Source organism: Chaetura pelagica, unplaced genomic scaffold (assembly GCF_000747805.2).
Source record: "Chaetura pelagica isolate M959 unplaced genomic scaffold, ChaPel_1.0 scaffold13, whole genome shotgun sequence".
Classification (NCBI taxonomy): domain Eukaryota; kingdom Metazoa; phylum Chordata; class Aves; order Apodiformes; family Apodidae; genus Chaetura; species Chaetura pelagica.
Genome location: NW_009954543.1, coordinates 2,655,383 through 2,668,177, shown reverse-complemented (window position 1 = coordinate 2,668,177; position 12,795 = coordinate 2,655,383). Strand labels below are relative to the sequence as shown.

At 37.3% G+C, this 12,795-nt stretch overlaps 1 protein-coding gene across 1 annotated transcript in view; it reads right to left on the bottom strand.

Annotated features, from left to right (window-relative positions):
- Nucleotides 1-267: 267 nt before the first annotated feature.
- ABCG5 (ATP-binding cassette, sub-family G (WHITE), member 5) overlaps nucleotides 268-12,795 on the bottom strand; it is a 15,905-nt gene continuing 3,377 nt past the window's right edge. The window contains exons 6-14 of the mRNA XM_010004944.1: nucleotides 12,747-12,795; nucleotides 11,056-11,195; nucleotides 9,848-9,977; nucleotides 7,837-8,050; nucleotides 7,356-7,561; nucleotides 6,324-6,462; nucleotides 3,356-3,541; nucleotides 1,607-1,719; nucleotides 268-461 (exon numbers count right to left, since the gene is read on the bottom strand). The exon at nucleotides 12,747-12,795 is cut by the window's right edge and continues 1 nt beyond it. Of these exons, the coding sequence (XP_010003246.1) occupies nucleotides 268-461; nucleotides 1,607-1,719; nucleotides 3,356-3,541; nucleotides 6,324-6,462; nucleotides 7,356-7,561; nucleotides 7,837-8,050; nucleotides 9,848-9,977; nucleotides 11,056-11,195; nucleotides 12,747-12,795 (1,371 nt within the window). The remainder of the gene's footprint in view (nucleotides 462-1,606; nucleotides 1,720-3,355; nucleotides 3,542-6,323; nucleotides 6,463-7,355; nucleotides 7,562-7,836; nucleotides 8,051-9,847; nucleotides 9,978-11,055; nucleotides 11,196-12,746) is intronic.

The window sequence follows — 12,795 nt, the reverse complement described above, 5'->3', positions numbered from 1 at the left end:
CTGACTAACTTAAATTCAAAAAGTCCTTTAAAACATGTAATACTGTGGATTATGGCTGATTTGGAGTGGGGTGGGAATACCAATAGCAGGAAGCTACTATAAGAGAACATTGTTTTTCAAGATAGAAAAAACCCAGTCAGAACCAAACATGAGAAAATGAATGTGTTTATACGTGTATAAACACTTAAATTCCATCTATAATCCAGTAATTTAACACTACAACCATAATAGAAGTGTAGTATTATACATTGTTAGAACTCCTACATTTTATTGCCTGCCAATAATTCTCTCTCTTATTTTGAAGCTCAGAACTGCTATAATGGCAAGTCCTGGTAGAAAAGCATAGAGTACTAGGAAGTTGACTGTGAACTGGCTCAGTGCATCAGGAAAGGTTGTTTCAATGAACTGATTGCCAGAGTAAAGACATGTGGCATTAGGTGCAGTGGGACTTTTGGCTCCATCTGTCAAAAGAAAAAAATAAATAATGTATTTAGTGAGTGAATCAGTCAAATTAAAACTCAAGCTTCAGCATCTGCATTGATACATTTAATATCCCTAGCCCCTAACACTATTTTAATAATGTACTATATCCACAGCAGTATTTCTCATCCTTTTGGAATAAGAACAGACAAGCCATGTGTTTCTTCAGTTTTTCTATGCCATGTTTTTTGAATGGAAGAATAAAAGGTCACTAGGAGCTTTCTGGTTTGTTCATGCCAAAGAAAAGAAGATTGATGGCTTTTCAGATACATTATCTGGAGGGGCCTCAAGAAGCAAGCTGCCCAATGTGATAAACCTACAGTGTTCATATTTGTTGAGTGCTTACAAAATTCAAGAAATGGAGACTCTCTGAAGGGCACATTCAAAATCACCTGTTTATTATTACTACCAAAGTCAAGTATTCATTTTCTAAGAGCTGCCACCTATGGTCTTGTAATAAAGAAAGACAGGAGAGATTAATGGATAAAGAATATATAGCCTTGGAAAGGAGTACAGACACCTGGCTACAAAGCCCCAAATATCTTAGGACAGACCCAAAGCTGCAAGTTTTACCCCCATTGATGGATTTGAGCTGCTAACCCCACCAGCTTGATTGATTCTAATGTTTTGCCAGTTGTCTTGCTCACAACCAGCAAAGCTCAAGCTGCTCAGTATATACCACAGTAATGTGCTTGAACTGAGGCCTCAGGATGAGGGGAAACATCTGGTCAGGTGTTACCTGTCAGTCCTCCCTGCACTGATGTTTGATCTTGCATTGTGCAATTCTATTGATCCTTATTTATGTAACACTGCTCTGATATGCACATAACAGGCTGGAAAGTTTACCTTCCAAAATGGCCCCAAAGGGGGAGGATAAAATAACAGTTGAAGAAGAGAATGATGAAAAACTGAACAAAGGAGAAATGGTTGAAAAAGGGGAGTCAAACTTTTGTCTAGCTTGCTGATATGGTGTTACAGTATTTACTAATTAATAAGCCTTTCTAACAACTCACAAGTTATCTTTATCAGGATACCTTTATTGTATGTAGAAGGAAAATAAGCATTGACATCTCATTAAAATTATTTACAGTGGACTTGAAGGCTTTTTTTTGTTTTTAACACTTACCACATGTGAAATTTAAGCCATAAAATTCATTGACTATAAGAACTTCACTGCTGTATTTTTGAAAGGTAAGATAACTGAGTATTTTAAAAGGTGTTGGCATTTCTTCAATGGTCCTTAAAGAAACAGAGAAGTTAAATTGGCTTTTGCCACACGTCAAGAGTCAGTTCGACCCCAAATTAAAACAAGCTATCAACTTTGGTCATAGCCTGTTACAGAAACAGTTCTTGGCTGTACCTGTAGGGTTTTCAAACATAAAGGCCATTTCAGTGCTAAATAAGGAGACAATCATGAAGGTTGTCTGTGACTTCGGTGCAGTGTCATAACATCCATCCCTGACAGTCACAAATCATTCTATGAAGTTGTTTACTATTCACATTGCAGTGATAAACTGAATCTGACCAGACCCAATATAAACCTTAGTTGCAAAAATGTGTTGCTTTCAAAGTAAGAAACCACCACCCCCTCACTCCATCTACAAAACCAAAAAAAAGCTGGATACCAATGCACTGGAACAATAATAGCACTACCAAAATGAATCAAAGAACAGTGAGAAGAGAAACACAGTATGACAATTTTGAAATAAAATTATTCAACAAGACTGGGCAATTTCTGCACCTAAAATACTGCAAGACTTTATGGTTAAACAAAATTAGCAGCAAACCAGCAACCCAAGCCTCAAATGCTATTTTTTTATATCTTCCATTTCCTATGAGTTTTAATCCTCAAAGCAATTCACAATATTAATTAGCAATGTCTCTACTTTAAAGGAAGGTTAGAAACCACTCTAATACTTTTTTAAAGTTAGCATTAAGGCATTAGACTATGGTAGCAGGACTGTCTTGTCACTATAAACATACATCTTTCTGAAACTAGGCAGGCAGTAAATTAATTGGCTATTAATTTAGTTTCATTTGATAAGCAAGTATTAGCTGAGATCTACTTTGAAGAGACGAAGCATCATCAGCTTTGTGAAGACTCATGCTTTTCTTGAGGACAATCTGACATCAGCTTCATTTTATTTTCATTGGAAAAATCTCAGGTGACCATGTAATATTTTATTAACATCAAGAAAACTCTTTTGACAATAATTTGTTATTGTAAGTTTCTCAAAACATAGTGAATTCAGTATTGACAAATTCAAGAGGAAAACTGTTCAAAGTTCATGCAGTTAAAATGCAAAAACATTTATGTGCACAGTAACAGAGCAAGTGGATCAGAATTGTCCTGCACATTTGCAAAGCTACTATTTTTATGTAGTTCAGTCTGCATAGATAGAAAGGGTGTCTGAAAAACTTAATGACTAAACTGGAGAATAACACTAATAAGAAGCTGAGAACAACTTTTTTAAAAACTGTAATTCCTAGTGTTTTGTACTTGATAAGTTCCAGCATTTATTAAAGGTTGTAAGATTTTTTTCTTGCAGACTCCTCTAATGAGGACAGTATTTCATGAAAGAATTCAGCTGAGCTGATAGATATTAATTGCTCAGTTTTAGCTTCACTTTATTTGCTAAAAGTGAAAAGTTACCATTTTTGTTGATATGTAAAGTTATTTAGATTCCTTTTTCTGTGTTTAGCACATGGTATAACATGTTTAGGCAGTTCTGCCTCTGAAGGATAACAGCTGCACTTTCTTTCCATTGCTACCTATGCATTATTGTCCTGCAGCAATACAGACTGTTCATGACACTCTTCCACAGATAGATTATTTTAACATTAACACTACAATGAAATAAAACTTTTTTCCTACCTTACTAGTCCAGTTCCCACTATCACACCTGCTGAATTAAGAAGCACCACTCCGCTTTGGACCATATTTGGGTTTTGAACCACACCAAGTATAACAAGTGTTAGTAGTTCACCAATTATATGAGATGCTAAGACAACAGCAAAGAAAATTCCAAATCTGGAAGCATCTGGATACATCCCCGTAGTCCTGTACAAAAGTAACAAAAATAAAACTTAAAAATCAGTGTTTGGATATTAACTTGGAATATAGCTTTTCTTTTTGTTTCTATTTAGGTTTTGCACTTACAGCTCATTAAGTGAACAGTTTACACCTTAACCCTTAGTATATTGTTTGGAGCCTTAACATAAAGGACATCCACTTAGTGCAGGCATATTATGTTTTCTTCATCTAGAGTAAAGAAGGTAATGTAAAGATGTAATACTAGCAGAAAGCCATGTCATTTCAGGATAACTGCCGTAGCTTTTACAATCCCTTAAACTAACATTCTTCTCTTTTTAGAGTTTGTGCAGTGAGAGTTACTTATTTAAGTCCCATATTTAAAGAACATCCTTATGCAGATAATTAACAGATGGACTTTTGCACTTCTGATAGTGTGCATGCAAACGCAAAAATGGATATACTCAATTAAATGGAAGGCTAATTGAATTCACCACCCATGTAATTAATCCAAATGCAATTTCCTCCATAGTCCTGCACTCTGTAATAAATCATGCTGTTCCTCCCAGCTTTTTCCTGTCTCACCTAAGGAAAAAAGTTGTCCTCTGCCAACCTGCACTAAAGATGAAAATGTTAAAAGATGCCAGCAATTACTTGGCAAACTTAATTCAGCCTAATAGTGAATATGACAGATGAAAAATTTTATTACATGATGACATATCACTCTTTTTCCAAAATACCTCATACCAAAATTGTCTCATGTTAGGTACAGACTAACAAACAGCTATTCAACATTTTATTTTCTTTTTCATTGCTTACTATGACAGATGAAAAATTTTATTACACGATGACATATCACTCTTTTTCCAAAATACCTCATACCAAAATTGTCTCATGTTAGGTACAGACTAACAAACAGCTATTCAACATTTTATTTTCTTTTTCATTGCTCACTCTGAGGCCCAATGTCCTTTTTTTTTTTTTTAATACACCATATTTGAGTGTGGAATACTTCTTAATAGAAGTATTAATTTTCTTACAGGTTTCCTGTAGCATTTTTTTGCATGTAATACCAAAATAATCTCTGTTATAAATAGATGGCTGAACATTGCTTTCAAGTATTAAAAATTCAATGATCTAGCAGGTATTTAACAACCTTTAATCACAGACTGGTGCAGAAGAAACAGCTCTCCAAAGCCCTAGCATAAAAGTATTACTTTCTCTGAAGTGCTCTAATACTTTATACAGGGCTGTGTGGACACAGACTAGTGAATCCAGAGCAGGAATATAAAGAGAAGAAAGACTAAAAAAGAAGGAAAAAAAAGCCAATCAAAAACCAAACTTCAGAAGAGAGAATATTACAATAATAGAACAGTAGGATAATACAAACTGTTAAAACATTTCCCAGAGTTATCTTTCGCTAGGAATATCTGCATAAACAAAGTACATATGCTTGATTGCCGAAGTGGCTGGTATTTGTTCTTGGCCAGAGCTGCCCTCTGTCTGACCAGGCAAGAGTCCGAGTCGGTCTGAACCTACACAACCACAGACTCTGGCAGAAACTGCTTGTAAGAACACATACCAGAGGCTATCGAAGCCTCCCCGAAGTTAGTCCATCTAGGAAAGTTTAGTCCTGCACAGATATAATCTTCAAAATTTCACAGAGAAACTGCTTGCCCCAAGAGTTCTAAGGGCACTATGAAATCACTCTGACACATCACTAATGGCTTACAAACAACCACATGGTAGCAAAGATATGCAGAGGTTAATATCTGTAGATATTATCCATTAACCGGAACCATGCTCTTTATTGTTGATTGTGTTTAAGCTAATAAAGCAGAAAGGCAAAGTCTTTGCCCATATTTATTTCCTGTATGAGTGAGCATGACAAACAGCAGCTCATGATCTTCAGGAGCTTCGCAAACCTTCCCTCATAGAGCCTGAAAATGTGCTTTCCAAACGGCTGCCTTCATGGCAACCAGCTCACTAGCAGGTAGAAATGGAAGGGCTGATGAACACAGTGCCTCCCTCTAAATATTTAGTGGAAGGAGAAGGAATTTCTGTTTGTGAAAAAATACTTCTCAGGGAACACTGCCTGAAGTAAGCAGCCGTGACACCTTGCAGAAATAAAAGCTCAGGTTGCTAAGGGGACAAAGATGGCCTTGCTTGAACTAAACATTAGTGCACTACAGACCCCCCTTCATAATCAAGACAACAAAAAAAAAAACAGAAAAAGTTTGAAGGACAGAAATTGGTCCTTATTATTTTGCTATTGACTTATGCCAACAGCCATGGGCTCTATTAAGTTCAGAATGAGCAAGAAGAAGGTGGGAAATCAATGGAACAGAAATGAAGAGCAGATGTGTATAACAGAGAAGGCAATGAACGACAAAATATTTCATCCTTCCATTCTGAGGTACTACTACTTCACAGTGACGTGAGAAAATGAATGTACTGGGGGAAGAAGAAAGCTTTACAATCAAACACTTTCGCCCACTATCAGAGGTCCACTTCAGTGCCTTTCTCTGGAGTATGAAAGAGAGGGATCCAAATGTCATCACTTTCATACACTGTAGCTAAACCTTAAATGTCCCTGAAAAAAATGAATCTTTGTTACTTTCACATACTCACTGTTGTCTTCCTCATGTTTTGTTTTGTTTTTTCCCCTCTTATTTTCTATCTTCCTAAATGTAGTGTAAAATGATACTTCCTGCTTTTGGTATGACACAGGAATGCTGTCCCAGGCCCATTAAAACTGCTGACTGACTTACTCAGCAAGTGTTTTAACACTGCCTGAAAGAGAAGTGCTTACCAGTATATAAAGGTGCTGAAAATTGCCACACTGATGACACTGAAGGGCAGGAAATGTACTATATAAGCTAAAAGCATTTGCCACTTCTTGTACAAGCCATCTTTACTTTCTTGATCACTGATAGCACGTAAAGGTGAAACTGGATGAAATACATAAGAAATACATTAAATCACCATTGAATAAAGAGACCAAGGCTTGTTGCTAGCAAAAATGATCTGCGGCAGAGAGACAACTTTGAGAATATATCATAAACATTGTGTCTAAACCATTCTGATCACTTTTCCCCCCATTATAAACGCAAAATTTTCTCCATGCAGATTGCAAAAGCTGGTAAACTTCATGAAAGATGCCTGACTAGGCAGCATGCAGGACAGCCTTCTCTTTTTGCAGGTACAAATTAAAGACATGAAAAAACTGTCACTGCTGAATAATTTACTGAGGTGCTCTGAATCCAAAGTGATGACAGCAGTGCATGTTCCACTACATGAGCAGAACAGTTTTTAGGGCTGTAAATACTATTTGTGATCTTAGCATGGCAGCTGTAAGGGAAACACCCTCTAAGAAAAACTTAAGCATCATGTCATACTCTTAAACCTAATTTTCCTTAATTGCTGTCAAAGCTGTTTTGTATTTCTACCCTTTCCATGTCTTTGGTATTGACCTCACTCCAGATATTAGCAGACCTAGATGTTGTCTTGCCTGTGTAAATGCTACACACAGGCAAGTGAAGGGGTCATGCACAGCTCAGAGTGAAGCTTCTGTACACAGGCCAGCTGCAAAAAGGAGAGGCAGGGATCAAGGCATATTCCTTCAGTAAGCACAGTGAACCAGGACCCCCTCTGATGGGCTAATCTTTCTTCTGTTTTGCAAAGCTTTCTGTTGCTTCACCTTTGAATGTCATGCTTCTGTATTAGCTCTGACATTGCCTACAACTGTTAAGAACCTTTAAATTGCTACCTTCAAAAAAGACTTGTTCCTACATACAAAACAGTGGCAGCAATACCTGCTGCTGCACATAAGACAGGAACTCACAAAGGGCAACAGCATTGAGCATCCCTGTGTAGGGGGGGGCACTCACGCACTGGTAGATAAGCCCCACACGGTCCTGCACAGCTCCTTTTTCCAGGTCATTCCTTAGTCTAAGAAGGAAAAAGGCTACAAACAAGCCAAATAAAAGATTCTGGAGGAGACGCATGATGACGCCCATCTTATCTCTGGAAAAGTTTCTTGTTGTCCTCCTGATAATGAAACAAAACAATAACAATATACTTGTTATCTATGACTGACAATGTGTTGGTAGGGTATTCAACTTTGAACAAATCTTACATACACAATGTCCACAAAGAAGTCATATTAAAAAAAGATAGTGACGAGTACAATGGTAGACAAAAAAGAAACAAGGAAGTGCATTTACAGGCATGGGGGGGGAAAACTGAGAGATTAGTGGATAAGGAGGAAAAAAAACATATTTTTCTCAAAAGAAAGAAAGAAAATAAGAAAGAAAAAACCTTACCGTAAAAGAATCCATAATTTGTAAAAGGCACTGGGCGAGTCTTTGTTTTTGAATGGTATTGGTGGCAGCTCTTTCATACGCTTGGTTTTTTCAATGACTGCCAGTACTTTGCTAAAGATCTCCGAGTTTTTGTAGGCTGACACGATTACCTGAACCCTACTGTAGGTTTCAAGTTCACGTTCCTTGCTTCGGGTGTCCACAGATGTCAGATCCACTGTAAATTTACAAAGAGTTTACTATATATTCACATCACTTTCCCTTCATACTTCTTCCTCCTTTGAAATTAACCTTTCTTTGTCTCTAACCTAAAATCTGCAAAGAAGAAAAGGTCCATTGAAAGTATTCAAGGTTTCTGTAACATCTCTCTTCTTTCTAATAAATACACCTATACCTATTCCCAACACCAGCAATTCTAATATTGGCAGTGAGGAACTTTGTGTGTGCTATTTGTACAAGTTGTACAAATTCAGCAATTCTGCTAAAATGCATTAGAAATTTTGTTTTACTCCAATAGCAATTAATTATCTATGGTTTCAAAAACTAGACTGTTGTTCTCAGGAGTAGCTGTGCTTATAGATTTTTCTATTATTCTTCTATGTCTGCTTTCTTTATCAGTTATTTATTCTTAAGGCTTCTGTTGTCCTTAAATTCCAGTTTTCTGGTATTAAGCTCAAGTTCAAAATACAAATTGAACAAGAGAAAAGGAGCCCTTTGTCCAAGATTCTTAATTTGTCCTCAAAACCTGAATTAAGCCTATGAATACTGTGCTGGTGTCCTGAAAGCTGGAATTCAGCAAAATTGTTTTTAATGGTAAACATACCCAAAATGAAGTAATCACTTTTGTAAATATGAGCATACAAAATGCAGTCATGCTCTTTAAAGCTTGGCCAGATTGACTTGCTGTAAGTCACGCACAAAACAAAGGCAAGAAGATGTGTTTTAAAAAATAACAGCACTAACAAGTCACTAGACCAAATAGCTAATGCCTACTTGCACTTTTATATTAACCACAACATATGACATTTCAATAATATAATCCATACTCAATACATGGGACCTATTTTCCTCTGCTGTTGGTGTAGGTTATATCAGAATCCATCCTTTTATTCACATCATTAAATCACACAAAAAATATAAACTACCAATTTTCCAAAGACTAAATATTCTGGTGATTCTTTGCTCTAAACTGCATTTTTTCCTTTTCTTGTCACATTCAAATGTTGACATTTGAAGAATGCAGTGCTCTCTTTACCAAGCTTTTGAAAAAATGGGTCCAAATCTCAAATCATCTGTGCTTTTCAAGACTATTCAAACTCTTGAAGGCAAAATTATCCTCACTGTCACACCAGTACTTTCAGCTTCATCCCATTCCAGCTTCATGTCAACAATCATCCTCTCTTCTCTGAGTTTAGGATGCCATCTAGACAATAGAAAAACACTGCCTTCTCTGAATGTGCCATGTTTGTGAATGCAGTTTTTGGGATTGGTCCATTTCCCTGCTTAACACAGTAGCTCACCCTGGTATTAGCATCTCCCCAAACTTTTGGAAACCTAAAACTCAGAATGTATCTGGAAACTGATGCCTCAGTTAACCCCTATTTATTCCACATCCTTCCCTCCAGGCAACAACTATCTTTAGTTGCTTGGCATCACAGAGTTTGTAAGAGCATGGGACCTTCCAGAGTTTTGGGGTAAAACTGATTTTCTAATGTTCAGTGAACAGCCATAGGGAGATGCCATGGAAACCACAGGTTTCATGAAGCTGAGATTCCTTTTTTATTAGTAGTTTACTTCTTTTTGCTGTATTTCAGACCAAGAGCAAACTTTTGCTGGTTTATGGTATCAGTACAGGTTATTTGGGCCCAGCCCTTGCTCTTCTCTGAGATAAGAACACTTGCAAAGTTGGGGGAAAATTCAAACACATCTCTGGAAAAATTTTAATTTGGGGAAGCAAAGAACTTGTTTGTCTAAATGAAACTCATGTTTTCCAAAAAAACTTAGAAAAACTTACCAAAGAAGTCAAAAGGATTTGATTGTTCAGGACATGAATAGCCACAGCCACTAAAAAATGTGATCATTTCCATTGGGTTGCCACAGAAAGTCATTTCTCCAAAGCTCATGATGGCTATTTGGTCAAACAACTGTGGGGAGAAAATTAACATACTAACAATACATACCAAGAAGCATCATGGTAATTCCTGGCTATTGTATTGATAATAAAAATGTTTTGATAGGAAAAATAGTTTTGTAACATTCAAACTTCCCTAGTTCACTTCTATCAAAGAAAGTTTCTCCTTTCTATGGCACCTCTCGTTGGTTATACAAGATGAAAACTTTGTAAGCTCTTAAAACTAGTGGTTCGCAAAACATGTCAGTGACAGCAGCACAGAAGTAATCCAAAAACAGAAATGGGAGCTGTGGACTTCTGACTTTTTTTCTAATGCACTTTCACTTATAGCTTGACTTCCTTTGGTGCCTAATAACCCCAATCTAAAATCCCCAGGTTGTTGGAAAGATGGTACTGAACTGCTTAAGGACTTTAACAGCACTGCTTTTCAAGGGCAGGGTTCCCACCGACTATGACCAACCCGTATTCCCAAGGCACCAGGATGGCTTTCAGTCCAGACCACCACTGTCACTCTCCTCTGGCTTCATGATCACTTACATGCAATTCAGTCAGCCAGGGAAGATGTACCTTGCATTCATGTGGTGGGTGGTGGATGTGCCAGAGAGCACAACAGTAATGGGAAGGGAGAAAGCTCTCCCCAGGCATAAGCCCTGCAAGGCAAGACTGCCCCATCCCGTGATCAAGATGTACCCACATCACTTGACACAGGAAAAAGGCAGAATTTTTTAAATTTTCATTTCAAATCATGGCTTTATCTGTCTCAAGTTGCAAGTGTTCTGAAATATGAATATTTAAAGATAAAGAAAGTGCTTGTTTTCACAGTGCCTGCACAGATGGGGGTTTACATGGCTTCTCCCAGTGGTTTTGATTTGGGTAGCTGCATAACCCAGAGGTTAGGCACATGGTCAGTGTGTGTACTATTTTCACAGGGTAGTATGTGTTCTATAGTCCCCTGTGACTGGCCAGAGCTAGTTCAAGGTAAGTCTTGGAGTGAGCAAAGAAGAGAGCTTTTGAAGGCAACTGTACTGGATCTTATACTTTTATCCTGAAAAGAACCTAGGTACTCCAAATAGTGAGTAGGTGTCATTTACCCTGAAGAGTTCTGAGCGAGGCTGATGAATCGTAATAATCACAATCCTGTCTCTGTGTGCAAGTTCTGAGAGCAGTGAGACAATCTGGTTTGCTGTTAGGCAGTCCAGCCCTGTTGTTGGTTCATCAAGTAGCATGACCTCTGTAAAATCACAAGAAAAAATAGCATTAAAATGCAGGTAGAGGGGGGGGGTAAATGTTACAGCTTCTGCCTTTGAAGCTCATTTGGCAAAATAGTATAGAAATTACTTTATGTGTGAAATTGCACATGGAAAGCAGAGTATGCATAGATATTGCCATGATGTGATCTTTCAGTTTTAATTAGCTTCAGTGCTTCAGTTTCAATCACTAGGAACAAGGACATAAGAAACTACTGCAGGAGCAGAGCATGATATGCTTTTGAAGCTCAGGTGAAATCTGAAAATTAGAAAAATAGATTTGATGTATACATCTGCTTCTAAGAACAATAATGATAATTTCAGCATGTGTAAAAATGGAAACATAACTGACATAACTACCTAGAAACTTTAAACTTAATTATATCTATATATGCACATAATTCATTATGAACAAATTAAGTTATGCTAAAATACAGCATATATAATTGCACAGATGAGAGAGGTAGGAGTTTTTTACTGCATTTTCTTAATTATTTTATTGCACATGGAAGGGGAAAAGTTATAGTCAAAGTCATTATTTTTACATAGATGAGACAGCACAGAGGAGGGCAGGTCAGTCTTGATCAGGATAAGAGGGGAGATCTCACTCTATAGGTTTGTCGACACAGAATTACTGCAGTGTTTACTATAGAGTTTAGTGAACTTACTGAGCAATAACTACACCTAATTAACTCTCCAGGAGTCACCAGTAGCACACACTATGAGTGATATACCTCACTTTGCTATTTAAATGCTTTTTCCTGCCTGGTACACAGTCCTAGCACATCTGCACCACTGCAAGGACTCCAGAATCCAATAAAAGCATCCTATACATTCACTGCATAAGATTCTGGAACCTTTTTTTGGAAACTATCTTAAAACTGATAAAATTTACAGTGCTGTTTCTCATGGCTAATCTTTCTAGTTACTCTGCTTTGATTTTCATTCATGGATTTCTTTTTCTTTACAGTACATCTACAACCACATATAGACTGCAATATTCATCAATATCTGGTTTCTTATCAAGGGCAATGCAACATGAGGGCTATTACATTTCAAAGCATACACTCTGGTTTTTTTTATGCCTTTTCCCAATGAGCCAATCTCCTGTGCTGACTACAGTTTGGCTCTGGGATGCACATGACACTCACATGTACATGGCTACATGGCAGCTACTCCACTAGAAGGCTCAATGCTTGCATAGGTATGGCTCTTACATGCTCAAAAACTATAAATCCACATGCCACAACCAACATTTCATACATTGGAAATGGTGAGTCCTGGAAGACTAACAAGGGATAAACACAAGGCTAAAGTTATATTCAGTCCCTAAGGTTTTAAATTCATCTATTCTCCAAGATCAACCTGGTAGATGAATGAGCAGACCTGAGTTACTGCTCATCCTTTTCTGTCATCACTAGACTAGCTTTTGCTGAATTACAGAATATAAATGCTTTTGTAGTTTAAAGTGGTTTATGAGGTCAAGAGTGCAGAGTGCTTTGTTTTATATTGAAAATCTGTGCAGTGGTACTTACTGGGATCTTGTAATAGCTGGGCTGCAATCGATACGCGACGCCTCTCACC